The sequence below is a fragment of the Nerophis lumbriciformis genome, linkage group LG31 (assembly GCF_033978685.3).
Source record: "Nerophis lumbriciformis linkage group LG31, RoL_Nlum_v2.1, whole genome shotgun sequence".
Lineage (NCBI taxonomy): Eukaryota > Metazoa > Chordata > Actinopteri > Syngnathiformes > Syngnathidae > Nerophis > Nerophis lumbriciformis.
In genome coordinates, this window is record NC_084578.2 from 10,925,678 (window position 1) to 10,944,511 (window position 18,834).

An 18,834-nucleotide genomic window follows, 5' to 3' on the forward strand; every position below is an offset into this window, starting at 1 on the left:
GGAAGTCTACCTACTGCCTGTGTTTCGTGTTTTTTTTTTTACCTGCAAAACAGAATATAAAGATTAGGGACCACTAGTAACATTAATATACGAAAAATAATAACATTGTTAACATATTGGGTGCCTCACTTTATATGCTAACTCCAATCCAGCATCATCGGTGGCTTTGCTTGCTAGCGGTAGCTTTCCGTTCATTTTGGCAAAATGTTGGTCATTTTTCCGACATCTGAACTAAGGCTCACGTATTAAAATACAAACGTGCTCACTATAAAAGAAAAATAAATAAATAGGAAAATATGGCTAAAACGTACGATCTAAAAAGGGGGAACATAAAACGCGAGCACGAAAGAGGAACTAATGTTAAGTTAGCGCGTGTGTTGGGCGGAAGGTTGTATGTGAAACGCAGGAAGTTAGCGCGTGTGTTGGGGGGAAGGTTGTATATGTAACGCAGGAAGTGTATCATAGGTCGCCGGCGAGCGGCTTGTAACGTCCATGCATCCTTTTATTAAGATTAATAGACATTAATAGACACGTTCTCGGTTTTGGAGGCAGCTGCGGTGAAAGGACGACCAAAGTAAGGGATTTGTTGTCATGTTAGCGTCACCAAATATTGACTTGAAAACAATATCACTTCCCCCACACATCGACGCAGTCAGGGAACAGTATCGTCATGCTATTCTAAAATGACAACTATCAAAACAAATGAGCAGGTGTTACGATTTAAGTATTTATTATAATTCTTATAATCAAATGTCATAATTGGATTCCTGTAGAGGTGTGTACATTAAGTAAAAATAATTCTTATAATCAAATGTTATAATTTGATTCCTGTAGAGGTGTGTACATTAAAGTAAAAAAATGCCGCTGTCAGACATACTGGACAGTCTGAAGGACAACCCCTACTTTGGGGCTGGTTTTGGACTGGTGGGTGTTGGAACAGCATTGGCGATGGCCAGGAAAGGAGCCCAAGTGGGGATGGTGTTTTTTCGAAGGAACTACATGATCACCCTGGAGGTCCCCAGCAAGGACAAAAGCTACCACTGGCTGCTGAGTTGGATCACGAAGCACGCCAGACACACGCAGCACCTGAGTGTGCAGACCTCATACCTGGCCCATGAGAGTGGACGGGTTCACACTCAGTTCGACTTTCATCCAAGCCCCGGGAACCACATCATCTGGTTAGAACTATTTTACCAGGCGTCCTACCCCTTAAATGGCGCAACTTATCGTACTGTCTTCTCCTTTAGGTATGGGACGAAGTGGATCAGAGTGGAGAGGACCAGAGAGAAACAGATGATTGATCTGCAAACTGGAACCCCTTGGGAGTCTGTCACGTTTACAGCGTTAGGCAGGGACAGACAGATCTTCTTCAATATCTTACAAGAAGGTAGCGGCATCACAAGTCACATTTAAATGAAAACGGCACTTTTTGGAAAAAAATGTGCATACCATTCACAAACCATATACAAGTTTGTTTTATGCATTTTAAGCAGTGTTGAGACTACTTTCGGCAGTAAATAGTAATCTAACGCGTTATTTTTCATATTCAGTAACTCAGTTAGAAACTGAGAAGATCTGAGTGTGTTTTATTTGAACGCTGCGGAAAAGGCGACAAGGAAGAGGTGTGTGTGTGTGTGGGAGGTGACGTGTCTGTGTTTACTAACAAGACATGGCGAAGCCGAGCTTCTTAACATGGAGATATTCTCACTACTTTTCTTTTGTCGACCACAAAGAAAAGAACATTTTAGTTAAATGTAAGTTGTGTCTTGGATCAAAGATCCTATCCTAGCAATTCAAATCTGCTGAAACAGCTACAAAAGCAACATGCTTCGACGAAGCTAGTAAAGAGAGACACACTTCACCTCCTAAGCAACAGCGGCTGGATTTTAACAGAGGCACTGCGCACTGAAGGTACACACACTCTGTCAATTTTCTTATATACCGTTGCTCTTTCATTCTAGACTTCTAGAGTGTTTGATTATCACATCACTGTAAATGTATAAACCAGTGGTTCTTAACCCGGGTTCGATCGAACCCTAGGGGTTCGGCGGAGGTCAAGACACACCCGACTCATCGTGTAAATAAAAACTTCTCCCTATCGGCGTATTATGGATACCCCTAAACAATGTTCCCTTTAATTTTCCATCTGATTTGCAGGTGTGTAATTTGTTGTGGTTCATTTTGTGCACCAGTAACAAAACATATAACTTTGTCTTGAATTAAAAAAAAAAAACTTTTATTTTTCACTAAAGAAGGGTTCGGCGAATGCACATATTAAACTGCTGGGGTTCGGTACCTCCAACAAGGTTAAGAACCACTGGTATAGACTATACAGTAAAGTTCACAAACATAAAGAGGGATGCTAGTGGGCCAGGCCAATCTTTCCTTATCTCTAAACTAAAACTGGGGAAATGTGTAGAGTGTTCTGGGCTTCAAACATGATTTTATTTCAGAATTCCTTGAGAGAAAAAAACGCCTGGTTAGGCTTTGTGTATGTAGTGTGTGCCTTCCTTGGTTTACAGCTATGTTGTTATTATGCTGTTTGTTACTTATGTATGTTATGTTGCAGCTATTTCAAATAGTTTTGTCAATTCGTTCTGGCCTGAAACAAATTGGCCCTTTGAAACATATCTTTGTCTTTGTGTGTTGTATGTAGACCACATTGCTTAGCAGAGTTCAGTGATGCAAATGCATGTCAAGTTGATCAACAGATTGTATTATTCTCCAGTGCAATAACAGTACTGAAATGAAGGCTAAAAGGGCATTAAAGGGGGCCTTAAAAAAAAAAAAAAAAAAATATATATATATATATATATATAGGTAACTAAATAGTTACTTTTCACAGTAACGCATTACTTTTTGGTGTAAGTAACTCAGTTAGTAACTGAGTTACTTTTGAAATAAAGTAACTAGTAACTGTAACTAGTTACTGGTTTTCAGTAACTAACCCAACACTGATTCTAAGTCATAAAATACGGCAGGTAAGAGGTAGCTAACAATGCAGCTAATGGGAGTACTCTCCTCCGCACTTAAAGCCCTCTAAAAACACCCAAAAAACCGCCAATATTACTCTATTTACATCTCTACCTGAATATTAACCAAGTATTAGCAATTGTTATTATAAGCGCTAACGCAGACAAACTATTTTTAGCTGTGCCGTGAGCACAGAGAGCTAACTGGCTTATGCTGCTATATTGACATAAAGAGCCAGTGAGCTGCTGCATCGCGTCTAAACTGGTGAAACTTTATTCTATGTTATAAATCATGAAGGTTGTGGCCATAAACCAAGAAATTAGTCAACTTTGACGTTCAGCTTATGGCGAGATAGACACGAAAAGACGCTGGCCGCGGCACCTTGTTGTGTTTTTTTAAAACTGCGTGATCATTACGGCTAATTCTTTATCTAAACTTCCCATCAGTCGGCGTCCCAGTGAGAGCAGACATTGTACAGTAAGTGATTGTCTCATTATGTTCGTAATTTCTTGTTCAGCGCTTAGCAATACTGCTACATGATGCTTAGTGTTTCACTAAAGCTGGAGCAGTTTAGCACACAGCTTCTAAAACATGTAGCTCGTCTTCCTTATATTCAGGCTCCAAAATACAAGGTCCTGGATAGAGATGTCCGATAAATGCTTTAAAATGTAATGTCAGAAATTATCGGTATCGGTTTCAAAAAGTAAAATGTATGACTTTTTAAAACGCTGCTGTACGGAGTGGTACACGGACGTAGGGAGAAGTACAGAGCAGTTGCATCTCCCAGTCATACTTGCCAACCTTCCCGATTTTCCCGGGAGACTCACGAATTTCAGTGCCCCTCCAGAAAATCTCCCGGGGCAACCATTCTCCCGAATTTTTCCCGATTTCCACCCAGACAACAATATTGGAGGCGTGCCTTAAAGGCACTGCCTTTGTGTGCCGGTCCAATCACATCATATCTACGGCTTTTCACACACACAAGTGAATGCAATGCATACTTGGTCAACAGCCATACAGGTCACACTGAGGGTGGCCGTATAAACAACTTTAACACTGTTACAAATATGCACCACACTGTGAACCCACACCAAACAAGAATGACAAACACATTTCGGGAGAACATCCGCACCGTAACACAGCAGAACAAATACCCAGAACCCCTTGCAGCACTAACTCTTCCGGGACGCTACAATATACACCCCACCTCAACCCCGCCCACATCAACCTCCTTATGCTCTCTAAGGGAGAGCATGTCCCAAATTCCAAGCTGCTGTTTTGAGGCATGTTAAAAAAAATAATGCACTTTGTGACTTCAATAATAAATATGGCAGTGCCATGTTGGCATTTTTTTCCATAACTTGAGATGATTTATTTTGGAAAATGTTGTTACATTGTTTAATGCATTCAGCGGGGCATCACAACAAAATTAGGCATAATAATGTGTTAATTCCACGACTGTATATATCGGTATCGGTTGATGTCGGAATCGGTAATTAAGAGTTGGACAATATCTGAATATCGGCAAAAAAGCCATTATCGGACATCTCTAGTCCTGGATCATCATTTTTCCCAAAGAAAGTAGTCTTTGTTCTCCCTCATGAAGTCTGCAATGATTAGCAGTGTTGTTGTTGTTTCAGGGATGCGTCTGTGAAATTAATGCGCCGATGTGCGCTTGAAATGAGCAATGTACGTAAATATTACCTGTTATTATGAATGTAACTGTTACTTCATTATGGTACATAGATACTTTCAGTGTGTATATAAAACAATAATGGAGGCTTTTGGATTTTTTTTAGAGCACTTTATCGGCGAAATAGAGCGACTCTCATTGGCTCCATTGTTAGCGTTTATTTACTGTTTAGAATGCACAAAAAAAGAAAAACAAAAGTGTCATAGACAAAATTCCCAAAAAGTGCAGTTCCCCTTTCACTCGCTTACGCATTTTCATGTGATCTTTCCGTCATGTTTTTCAGCCAGAGAATTAGCACTGAAGCAGGAGGAAGGACGCACGGTGATGTACACGGCCATGGGGGCGGAGTGGAGGCCCTTTGGGTTTCCACGGCGACGCCGACCCCTCAGCTCGGTGGTACTAGAGGCGGGTGTGGCTGAAAGACTTGTAGACGACGTGAAGGAGTTCATCGGAAACCCCAAGTGGTATACAGACCGTGGTAAGTGATCCTGTGTTGCAGCCCCTCTTTAAACACAACGTCATTATCCGTGAGCGTGTACGCCTATGTTGCGTGTTACACACAGCCTGGCCTTTTGCACAACATATACAAAATCACACTTAGAAAGATAATGCTCAGTTTCAATCCACACATTCAAATACATTTTTATTTAACAATTTGCTAAATAATAATATGTAGAGTCAATATTAATCAGAATTAGATTTATTGGCCAAATTCACAGGCATGGGAATTCAATCAATCAATCAATCAATGTTTATTTATATAGCCCTAAATCACAAGTGTCTCAAAGGGCTGCACAAGCCACAACGACATCCTCGGTTCAGAGCCCACATAAGGGCAAGGAAAAACTCACAACAGAGTGGGATGTCAATGTGAATGACTATAATAATAATAATAATAATAACTGGGATTTATATAGCGCTTTTCTAAGTACCCAAAGTCGCTTTACATGTAGAACCCATCAATCATTCACACCTGGTGGTGGTAAGCTACTTTCATAGCCACAGCTGCCCTGGGGTAGACTGACGGTCTATGAGAAACCTTGGAGAGGACCGCCGATGTGGGTGACCCCCGCCCTCTAGGGGAGACCGGATGCAATGGACGTCGAGTGGGTCTAGCATAATATTGTGAAAGTCCAGTCCATAGTGGATCTAGCATAATAGTGAGAGTCCAGTCCATAGTGCGGCCAGCAGGAGACCATCCCGAGCGGAGACGGGTCAGCAGCACAGAGATGTCCCCAACCGATGCACAGGCGAGCGGTCCACCCCGGGTCCCGACTCTGGACAGCCAGTACTTCATCCATGGCCCCCTCCCCTCCACAAGGGAGAGGGGGGCAGAGGGGAAAAGAAAAGAAACGGCAGATCAACTGGTCTAAAAGGGGGGTCTATTTAAAGGCTAGAGTATACAAATGAGTTTTAAGATGGGACTTAAATGCTTCTACTGAGGTAGCATCTCTAACTGTTACCGGGAGGGCATTCCAGAGTACTGGAGCCCGAATAGAAAACGCTCTATGGCCCGCAGACTTTTTTGGGGCTTTGGGAATCACTAATAAGCCGGAGTTCTTTGAACGCAGATTTCTTGCCGGGACATATGGTACAATACAATCAGCAAGATAGGATGGACCTAGACCGTGTAGTATTTTATGCGTAAGTAGTAAAACCTTAAAGTCACAACTTAAGTGCACAGGAAGCCAGTGCAGGTGAGCCAGTATAGGTCATACTTGCCAACCCTCCCGGATTTTCCGTGAGACTCCCTAAATTCAGCGCCTCTCCCGAAAACCTCGCGGGACAAATTTTCTCCCGAAAATCTCCCGAAATTCAGGCGGACCTGAGTGACGTGTCGACAGCCTGTTTTCACGTCCGCTTTCCCACAATAAAACAGCGTGCCTGCCCAATGACGTTATAACTGTAGAATGATGGAGGGCACGAGTTCTTGGTTTCTTATGTGGGTTTATTGTTAGGCAGTTTCATTAACGTGCTCCCAGTGCAGTAACAACACACAACAACAGCAGCCACGTTTTCGTCTACCGTAAAGCAGTTCGTCTGCCGTAAACAGCAATGTGTGACACTCTTAAACAGGACAATACTGCCATCTACTGTACATGCATATGTGACAATAACATCTACGGATTTTAGAGAGTGCAGTGCACAACTGAGCACACAACAAGGAGACGAATCAGAATGCATCATCAGACAGGGTGTTCAGCATGGTTAGAAAAATAGTGACAGAGAATAGAACAAGGATGGACAATTCAACCCTTAACTCAACAATGAGTAGATGAGTGTTATGTGTGTGTATATGTGTAAATAAATGAACACTGAAATTCAAGTATTTATCTTATTTATATATATATATATATATATATATATATATATATATATATATATATATATATATATATATATATGTATGTGTGGGAAAAAAAATCACAAGACTACTTCATCTCTGATGAAGTAGATGAAGTAGTCTTGTGATTTTTTTCCCCACACATACATATATTGCGCTCTACTACGGTATCGAGCACTATTTTTTGGATAACCTTATTAAGACATATATATATATATATATATATATATATATATATAATAAATAAAATAAAATAAAATATATAGCTAGAATTCACTGAAAGTCAAGTATTTCTTTTATATGTATATATATATATATATATATATATATATATATATATATATATATATATATATATATATATATATATATATATATATATATATATGAAATACTTGACTTGGGGAATTCTAGCTGTAAATATACTCCTCCCCTCTTAACCCCCCCCCCCCCCCCCCCCCCCCCCCCCCCCCCGAAATCGGAGGTCTCAAGGTTGGCAAGTATGGTATAGGTATACATATAGGTATATATATAGGTACATATAGGTGTATATATATATAGGTATATACAGTATAGGCGTAATATGATCAAACTTTCTTGTTCTTGTCAAAAGTCTAGCAGCCGCATTTTGTACCAACTGTAATCTTTTAATGCTAGACATAGGGAGACCCGAAAATAATAGGTTACAGTAATCGATACGAGACGTAACGAGCGCATGAATAATGATCTCAGCGTCGCTAGTGGACAAAATGGAACGAATTTTAGCGATATTACGGAGATGAAAGAAGGCCGTTTTAGTAACACTCTTATTAATGTGTGACTCAAACGAGAGTTGGGTCGAAAATAATACCCAGATTCTTTACCGAATCGCCTTGTGTAATTGTTTGGTTGTCAAATGTTAAGGTGGTATTATTAAATAGATGTCGGTGTCTAGCAGGACCGATAATCAACATTTCCGTTTTCTTGGCGTTGAGTTGCAAAAAGTTAGCGGACATCCATTGTTTAATTTCATTAAGACACGCCTCTTGACTTCGATAGACTTTTATTCATCTCACAATGGGAAAGTTGTTGTTGCAGTGCATGTTCTACATACAGTAACATAAGAAATACGGAAAAATTGGCAATAAAAAATAAAATTGCGCACCAATGATTGCACGGACTGTAGAGATAAAGTCAAACAAATATCGCCATTTTAACACCCGTATGGCGCACCAAGGAAAAAAGATCACAGGAATCACATAAGTGGGTTGTAAAGTCTTATAGCTGTGGGTAGAAGAGACCTGCGGTACAATTAGAAGAGAGCACATTGCCGTAGGGTTAATCCATGACGCCATCTTGGTATGAAAACAAGAAGGAAACATTAAACAACACAAAGGACATAAAACACATTAAAGTAGCACAGAGGTGATGCAACCAGCTGCCACTTCAGAGGCGCTATTTCTACATACAGCAACAAATATAAAGCAACAGGGGGGAAAAAAGCTATAAATGACATTTGACATTGTTTTATTTTTTTATTTAAAATTTTTTTTAATTTTATTTATTAAATCAACATAAAAAACACAAGATACACTTACCATTAGTGCACCAACCCAAAAAACCTCCCTCCCCCATCCACACTCATCCACACTCATTTACACAAAAGGGGCTGTCTCTTTCTGTTATTAAAAACTTCTGGTTCCTACAATATAGAATAATACAGTCTGCAAGGGATACAGTCCTTAAAGCACACATGATTGTGTGTGCTGCTGGTCCACTAACATTTTCATTAATTACTATTTTTTTTAGTGTGATTGTTTTACTTTCTTTTTTTATTCAAGAACATTTTTATTTATTTATTTATTTATCTTATTTTATTTTATTTAAAAATAAAAAAAATAAAAAAAAGAACCTTATCTTCACCAGACCAGGTTGTCAATGAAATCAGATTGTTTAAAAGGATTCTTAAAACCAGGTCCAGTTCATATTATGTCCAGGTCGGGCTCAGCAACACACACCTTCACCCATGTACACTGAAAACCAGGGAACACAACAGATTGCATACAATCCACAAACAAAATTACATTTTCAAAATAAGCACCCATGTACAGTCCAGATCACGTCCAAGTCGGACTCAGCAACACACACCTTCATTTATGTACACTTAAATTAGGGAACACAACAACAGATTGCATATAATATATAAATATGACATTGTTTATAGGGTTAGGCGCAATACGTGTTCAACTTCAGCCTAAACCCTTTCGGTCTGCAACATTTTCAATTTATGAATGTACTGTTTGTTTATTTTGTTGACCACTGACCGAAGAATAATAATAATTAACTAAAACTAAACTAGGATTGCACCATGTGTAAACAAACAACAAAAAACACCATCTCAACACCCACTTGCACCGCGGTGGCCTATGCGGTACTCCACGCCAGAGACAGGAACAGACCCGACACAGCAACCAAGAGAGCCTACTCCGTCCTAGGCTGCCTACTGGCTCTCGTTCAATGCCCATTCAATGTCCAGTCCTGCGCAGAAGATCGAGAATCCATCCAGGGAGACTGAAGTGTTCGATACATGCTCCGTGAAGCCCGTCCATCCCGACGACGCCGCATGTCCTCCGGTCTCTCCACACGGACTCCGGTGTGGCAGAGAGCTGGCAGACACGGCCCTGGCTCCCCGAGGCAGATTTAAAAGATTACCAAAAATCATTGCACAGGTCAAGAAAGTGCCACTCCTTGTTACGCAGCCCCAAAGAGGCCCGAACCTAGAGGCAAACAACACACGACAACAAGAGGGAAACACAAGAGCACAGACACGACAGCGGCGTTATCTTGGAAAAATAATAATAAAATGAATTATTTTTATTTTATTAACAGGGAAGTCTGAGCTTCTCTGCTTAGGCTGCTGCCTCCGTGACCCGACTTCGAATAAGCGGAAGAAGACAGATGGATGGATTATTTTTTTTTTTATTTCTTTATTAATTACATAGTTTTATTAGAAAAAAATGTAGGTAATGGCGAGCAGAAAAATAGTTATTTGATCTGTTTTCCTTAAAATACAACTCATTTTCAGCTTGGCGCTGTTCGCGCGTTCCTATTTGTTTGTCATACTTCCGGCTTCGTCAGTCAGCTCGTTCCTGGTTGGTTAGGATCTGGTTAAGTCATGGCAGTTTGAGCTAAACTTAATATTTTGATGTTCATGTGCAACTTAGATCTATACATCAGTTATTTTATGTATATGTATAAAATAGTTTGGTAAGTGGTGTCCAGTTAGTCCATTAAGGCTCGGCTAATTAAAAGAGGACGGATTCATCCAAATATCGCTATTAAGTGTCCGTATCAGATCGAAATGTTTCTATTGTTAAATGTATAACGTATTTTTCGGAGTATAAGTCGCTCCGGAGTATAAGGCGCACGGGCCGAAAATGCATAACAAAGAAGGAAAAAAAACATATATAAGTCGCATTTTTGGGGGAAATGTATTTGATAAAAGCCAACACCAAGAATAGACATTTGAAAGGCAATTTAAAATAAATAAAGAATAGTGAAGAACAGGCTGAATAAGTGTACGTTATATCAGGCATAAATAACCAACTGATAACGTGCCTGGTATGTTAACATAACATATAGAACATGCTATACGTTTACCAAACAATCTGTCACTCCTAATCGCTAAATCCCATGAAATCTTATACGTCTAGTCTCTTACGTGAATGAGCTAAATAATATTATTTGATATTTTACGGTAATGTGTTAATAATTTCACACATAAGTCGCTCCTGAGTATAAGTCGCACCCCCGGCCAATACTATGAAAAAAACTGCGACTTGTAGTCTGAAAAATACGGTAATTGTATTTGAAAATCGGGGAGTAAGTACTTGGGCAAAGGGGTCTTTGGGAGAGAAATCTAAATGAATAAAACAAAATCCAATAGATGTTGCTTTTTAAATCGACATTTTACACTATTGACTTAGTTTGCATGTTCTCCCCGTGACTGCGTGGGTTCCCTCCGGGTACTTCGGCTTCCTCCCAGCTCCAAAAACATGCACCTGGAGATAGGTTGATTGGCAACACTAAATTGGCCCTAGTGTGTGAATGTGAGTGTGAATGTTGTCTGTCTATCTGTGTTGGCCCTGTGATGAGGTGGCGACTTGTCCAGGGTGTACCCCGCCTTCCGCCCGAATGCAGCTGAGATAGGCTCCAGCACCCCTTGCGACCCCAAAAAGGGACAAGCGGTAGAAAATGCACTGCAAAAAGTCAGTGTTCAAAAACAAGAAAAAAGTAAAATACATTAGGGGTATTTTATTTGAACTAAGCAAAATTATCTGCCAATAGAACAAGAAAATTTGGCTCGTCAAGACTAGTAAGTAAAATTAGCTAACCTCAATGAACCCCAAAATATCTTAAAATAAGTATATTCTCACTAATAACAAGTGCACTTTTCTTGGTAGAAAAAACAAATGAGACCTTTTTTTTCTCAATATGTTGAAAAATGTTCTTAAATTAAGTAAATGCTAGTGCCATTATCTTGACATAATGATATGCGCTCGGCATTACATTTCTTGAAACCAGCAAACTTATACTATAAACTAATTTATTTTTCTTAATGGAAAGGCAACAAGGCAACCGCTTGTTACTCTTGGGGTCTTCTAGCCGCTCAGGCAAATCATATTGTCTAAAAATGCATTTTCCCGTCAATAACATGACATCATCGCGCCAAGTGCATCCTCTTTCAGTTATTAGTGTGCAAGGAATATATGTGTGTGTATATGTATATATATATATATATATATATATATATATATATATATGTATGTATGTATGTATGTATGTATGTATGTATGTATGTATATATATATATATATATATATATATATATATATATATATATATATATGTCTTAATAAGGTTATCCAAAAAATAGTGCTCGATACCGTAGTAGAGCGCAATATATGTATGACGATTGAGGGTACCCCCCTCATGAAACAGGCCTGTAGAGATGAAATAGTCTTGTGATTTTTTTTCCCCACATATATATATATATATATATATATATATATATATATATATATATATATATATATATATATATATATACAACCAGGCCCCTGGCCAAATTTTTTTTAATTGTAATTTTGAAGAATTTATCTGAATGTGCATGAACTATTTCTGTTCAAAATTGTTTGAAATATCACATGTTAAATGTTTAAATATTAAATTATTTTTTTATTTCATGCTTGACATAAGACATTTTTACTTTGAAAAACAGTTTTATACTTGTGAGTGTTGATGACACAGCTTTGCAACAGTTGATATTCTAGTTTCAAGCATGTTTTACTCAACATAGGTCATAAAATCTCAGCAACAAGCTGTAATATCTTACCGAGATCATTTAGGACCAAAACCCTTAAAACAAGTAAAAGACTCTCACATAAAATCTGCTTAGAGAGAAGAATGATCTTATCAGACAGAAAATAAGCAAATATCACCCATATTTGAGATATTTAATCTTACTTAGATTTCAGTTTTTGCAGTGTGGATGGATGCATTGAGCTATGAAGTGTGTTTTATCAGATTATTCAATTAATCGAACAAACTAACCTATGATCACTTAAGTAATCTACGGTCCTAATTTATTTCATAATCTGTCATTTGCTCTTGTTTCCACAGGCATCCCCTACAGAAGAGGATACCTGTTGTATGGGCCACCAGGATGTGGAAAAAGCAGCTTTATGTTCGTGTGCTATTATTTAAGCATTTCTATCCTTTCGGATCAAATTGACTTCTTCTCCGTGACCCATCTTCATCTATGTTCATATTTTCCTACTTGTTTGTATTCCAGCACGGCTCTGGCTGGCGAGCTGGGCTATAGTATCTGTTTGATGAGTCTGAGTGACCGCTCACTTTCCGACGACCGTCTGAACCATCTATTGAGTGTGGCACCGCAGCAAAGTATAATCCTGTTGGAGGACGTCGACGCCGCCTTCGTCAGCAGAGAGCTTCTCCCCAAAGAAAGTACGTTATCGAGACGTTAAGCATGAGTCTGCATTTTGCGATCGTCTTGATTCTTTACTACTGACCCTCCGTTTCAAGCTTAACAAGCTGTGTGACACTGTGATTTGACTTTTAAATACCATTTGCTTGTGCCTCACAGACCCGTTGGCCTACCAGGGAATGGGAAGGCTGACCTTCAGTGGCCTGCTGAACTCTCTGGATGGAGTGGCTTCCTCTGAGGCCAGAATTGTATTCATGACCACCAATTTCATTGACAGGTAAGTCAATGCCACCAGAGGGCGCCAAATAGTAGTCTTTGGAAGGTGAATCAGAGAAAATAGGCTATTAAGTGTAATTATTCCATCCATCCATCCATTTTCTACTGCTTAATCCCTTCGGGGTCGCGGGGGGCGCTGGAGCCTATCTCAGCTACAATCGGTTCATGACCACCAATTTCATTGACAGGTAAGTCAATGCCACCAGAGGGCGCCAAATATTAGTCTTTGGAAGGTGAATCAGAGAAAATAGGCTATTAAGTGTAATTATTCCATCCATCCATCCATTTTCTACCGCTTAATCCCTTCGGGGTCGCGGGGGGCGCTGGAGCCTATCTCAGCTACAATCGGGCGGAAGGCGGGGTGCACCCTGGACAATTCGCCACCTCATCACAGGGCCAACACAGATAGACAGACAACATTCACACTCACATTCACACACTAGGGCCAATTTAGTGTTGCCAATCAACCTATCCCCAGGTGCATGTTTTTTGGAGGTGGGAGGAAGCCGGAGTACCCGGAGGGAACCCACGCAGTCACGGGGAGAACATGCAAACTCCACACAGAAAGATCCCGAGCCCGGGATTGAACCCAGGACTGCTCAGGACCTTCGTTTTGTGAGGCAGACGCACTAACCCCTCTTCCACCGTGCTGCCCTAAGTGTAATTAATAAATATTAAAATAATTACATAATATAATTAAATAATATAATTAAAACTACCAATTATTATTATTAAAATAAATATTAATCATTCAAACCAGGAATAACAATTCACTGATTGTTTTATAAACTCATACTTGGCAACAAAAGTGTTATTTTTGAGTTAAACAATGACCAAATGTTCTCATGATAGTTCTTATAAGCATGTATTTAAATATAAAATATTTATATGGAATACAAACCCAATATATGCGGTCTATAATTTTATTGGTCTGTATTTTTCCCAACTAAGCCTGGGCTTCGCAGACGTGCTAAAAAGGTCCCTGCATTTTTGGGGGGGAATTTTGCCTGTCATTCACAATCCTTAAATGCAAGACAAAAACACATCTGTTTTTCTTTTTTTTATGCATTCTAACTCGTAAATAAACGTTAGCAAAAGTCAGCTAAGAATGGAGCTAATAAGAGTTGCTCTTTTCCACCTATAAATCATACTTCTTTCTTAAATTCAATTGTGTTTTTCATTTTCTTTATGAAAGACCTGGCACTCGCAACTTTTTTGGCCCCGTGGTGCCTTATTTTGCAGCCATACTCAATTTAAAAAATATATATATTTTTTTGGCTTATTTATAAGTAAGTCCTGCATGCAGTTCTACAAAAAATAACATTACCATTTGATATATTCCAACGTTAAATAGATTGTAGTTGTATAAGTAGTTGTATTGCTCCTAGTGGCATGTAGGAGCTTTACGGGCTATAGAGGGCCCCTGTCTTTAAGCCACACCCACCAAATTTTTGAATAACTAATTATTTGTATGTATATTAGCCGCACCGGACCATATCCCGCAGATATATACCGGTACCAAAAAATTTGTAAACGGCTGATCAAAGGAAACAGGAGTCATCGTCATGCACTGCAAAAACTGAAATCTAAGTAAGATTAAATATCTCAAATAAGGGTGATATTTGCTTATTTTCTGTCTGATAAGATAATTCTTCTCACTAAGCAGATTTTATGTTAGTGTTTTACTTGTTTTAAGGGTTTTGGTCCTAAATGATCTCAGTAAGATATTACAGCTTGTTGCTGAGATGTGATGACCTATATTGAGTAAAACATGCTTGAAATTAGAATATCAACTGTTGCAAAGCTGTGTCATCAACACTCACAAGTATAAAACTACTTTTTTAAAGTAATAATTTCTTATTTCAAGCATGAAAAGAAAATCATGACTTTGACACAAGTGTGTCTCATAATTAAAACAGATGACAGCCAAATGGACTTTGCGGTTTTATTTTCAATGAAACAATAGAAAATACATAGTCATATAGTAGTAAAGTTGTTATTCGTGACTTATTTTAAAGTATTTTGGGGTTCATTGAGGTTAGCTAATTTTACTTGTTTTGGAAAGTCTTGACAAGCCAAATTTTCTTGTTCTATTGGCAGATAATTTTGCTTAATTCAAATAAAATACCCCTAATTTTTTGTATTTTTTTTCTTGTTTTTGAACACTGACTTTTTGAAGTGTGGACCCACTGGCTGCGGAGGCTCGCTCTCCAATCGGCTAAACAGACTCAATAAGTTCACGGTGACGTTTTGGGTGACTTTACAAAACTGAAACAATACAAAAAGAATGCAATTGTCAATTAATAATACTAACACATACACCCGTAAACGTGTTAGTATATTCGCTAATGCTACCAAGCTTGACTACATCGTGATAGCATGTACAAATATGCATAAAAATACTCCTAAAGACATCACACGTGGGGCGGTTTAGTAAATAAGAATTATTTTAGTTATATTGTAAAACTTGGAAACGTTCTTTGGAGTGATGAATGAAGAATTTATACGAGTAGAAAACCTACGGACGAATACTTAGGGTTCAAGGAACGAAACAGGAAGTACAGTACAGTACAGCACCTGCAGTGAAGGAACTCGTCCAAAAGATGGCGCCATAGCACCAACAATAACATACCTTTACAATGTCTGTCGACGTAATATAAAATCTACCGTATTTTTCGGATTATAAGTCGCAGTTTTTTTCATAGTTTGGCCGGGGGTGCGACTTATGTGTGAAATTATTAACACATTACCGTAAAATATCAAATAATAGTATTTAGAAGCGACACAGAGGAAGAAGATTTCATGGGATTTAGCGATTAGGAGTGACAGATTGTTTGGTAAACGTATAGCATGTTCTATATGTTATAGTTATTTGAATGACTCTTACCATAATATGTTACGTTAACATACCAGGCACCTTCTCAGTTGGTTATTTATGCCTCATATAACGTACACTTATTCAGCCTGTTGTTCACTATTCTTTATTTATTTTAAATTGCCTTTCAAATGTCTATTCTCGGTGTTGGATTTTATCAAGTAAATTTCCCCAAAAAATTTGACTTATACTTGAGTGCGACTTATATATGTTTTTTTCCTTCTTTATCATGCATTTTCGGCAGGTGCGACTTTATAATCCGAAAAATATGGTATTTGTCCAATACAAATCATTATGGCCATTAGCAGAGAAAAATGCATAAATTAGCACCGTTTTATAAGCCGCAGGATTTAAAACGTAAGACAAAAGTAGAGACTTATAGACCATGAACTACTTACAGATGACTTTAAGTATGTAACCTGCCAATAAGACCTTTTAAACTTTTTTGGCAGATGTGAAAATATTGCACTGCCTTAATGAAATTTTTAAAGGGGAACATTATCACAATTTCAGAATTGTTAAAACCATTAAAAATCAGTTCCCAGTGGCTTATTATATTTTTCGAAGTTGTTTTCAAAATTTTACCCATCACGCAATATCCCTAAAAAAAGCTTCAAAGTGCCTGATTTTAACCATCGTTATATACACCCGTCCATTTTCCTGTGACGTCACACAGTGATGCCAACACAAACAAACATGGCGCAAAGAACAGCAAGCTATAGCGACATTAGCTGGGATTCAGACTCGGATTTCAGCGGCTTAAGCGATTCAACAGATTACGAATGTATTGAAATGGATGGTTGTAGTGTGGAGGCAGGTAGCGAAAACGAAATTGAAGAAGAAACTGAAGCTATTGAGCCATATCGGTTTGAACCGTATGCAAGCGAAACCGACGAAAACGACACGACACGGGAGAAAGCGAGGACGAATTCGGGGATTGCCTTCTAACCAACGATTGGTATGTGTTTGTTTGGCATTAAAGGAAACTAACAACTATGAACTAGGTTTACAGCATATGAAATACATTTGGCAACAACATGCACTTTGAGAGTGCAGACAGCCCAATTTTCATCAATTAATATATTCTGTAGACATCCGCTCTCTTTTCCTGAAAGCTGATCTGTCCAGTTTTGGAGTTGATGTCAGCAGGCCAGGGAAGCTAGGGTCGATATTCTTCTCTTGATCATCTTCGGTGGCATAAGGGACGGTGTGAGCCAACACATCCAGGGGGTTTAGCTCGCTCGTCTGCGGGAACAAACTGCCGCCATTGCTTGCCGTGCTACCGAGGTCCTTTGTCCCTGAATTGCTCACACACTCCGGCAGATTCAATGGGGGTCTGGCGGCAGATTTCTTTGACTTTATCGTTGGAAATGCATCTGCTTTGAGTGTCGCAGGATATCCACACATTCTTGCCATCTCTGTCGTAGCATAGCTTTCGTCGGTAAAGTGTGCGGAACAAACGTCCAATTTCTTGCCACTTTCGCATCTTTGGGCCACTGGTGAAACTTGAATCCGTCCATGTTCGTGTTGTTACACCCTCCGACAACACACCGACGAGGCATGATGTCTCCAAGGTACGGAAAACAGTCGAAAAAACGGAAAATAACAGAGCTGATTTGACTCGGTGTTTGAGAAAATGGCGGATAGCTTCCCGATGCGACGTCACATTGTGACGTCATTGCTCCGAGAGCGAATATTAGAAGGCGTTTAATTCGCCAAAATTCACCCATTTAGAGTTCGGAAATCGGTTAAAAAAATATATGGTCTTTTTTCTGCAACATCAAGGTATATATTAACGCTTACATAGGTCTGGTGATAATGTTCCCCTTTAACCATTCTCAATGTATCTAAAACGTATATTGTTGCCGTCTTTTCATTGACGGCAGTTTTTGTGCTTGTCATGTGTGCATCTGCAGGTTAGATTCGGCTCTGATCCGACCCGGCCGCGTCGATCTGAAGCAATACATCGGACATTGTACGCACTGGCAGCTAACGCAGATGTTCAGACGCTTCTATCCGGACGAGCCCGCCTCTGAAGCAGAGCGTTTTGCAAAGTGTGCGCTGTCCGTCCACACGACCATCAGCGCCGCTCAGGTGCAAGGGCACCTTCTGTTGCACAAAACGGACCCTGAGGGATCGATAAGCAACGTTGCCAAAATACAAGAATGACAGGACTGGATGTTTTTGTCATTGAATAGAACCTTTTTTTAAAAAAAGAGTGAAATGAACGACACTGTTGCACATTTATTTAAAAACATATGTATTTGCCCATTGAGGTGGGCCATTACCAAAGACTAGACTTCTTATTAAGAAGGGGATCTTCTTTTAAAGTTGAAATGTATTAATTTTTTGTTCATAATTTAAATCAGTTGAATTTACCATCGTGCAAAACTTCCCGCTTTAAAAAGGAATTCTTAATCATGGCGCTTGACATACAGTTGTACGCTCCTACAGGTATTGTAATATTAACTAAAATTAGCTTCAAATTGACTATGAGATATCCCCTTGTTAACAAGTGATTTATAGTAACTTAATAAAACATTTCTCCATCCACTTGTGAAACGTGTTTAAAGTGAAATACCATATATTTAATGTAAATACTGTAATAAAATCCTTTTGACCATTAGTTTAATGTGCATTGGCAGTGACTTCAAATACTTGAGTCACAATACGATACAGTATTTCAA

General features: G+C 39.0%; 1 protein-coding gene across 1 annotated transcript; it reads left to right on the forward strand.

Moving 5' to 3' along the window:
- The first annotated feature begins 394 nt into the window (after positions 1 to 394).
- Positions 395 to 18,762, forward strand: bcs1l (BC1 (ubiquinol-cytochrome c reductase) synthesis-like). The gene is made up of 7 exons (XM_061926577.1): positions 395 to 1,178; positions 1,248 to 1,387; positions 4,950 to 5,144; positions 12,672 to 12,735; positions 12,844 to 13,016; positions 13,156 to 13,273; positions 18,064 to 18,762. Exons 1-7 carry the CDS (start codon positions 859 to 861, stop codon positions 18,314 to 18,316), a joined length of 1,263 nt encoding a protein of 420 aa, XP_061782561.1. The 5' UTR covers positions 395 to 858; the 3' UTR covers positions 18,317 to 18,762.
- Positions 18,763 to 18,834: the final 72 nt, after the last annotated feature.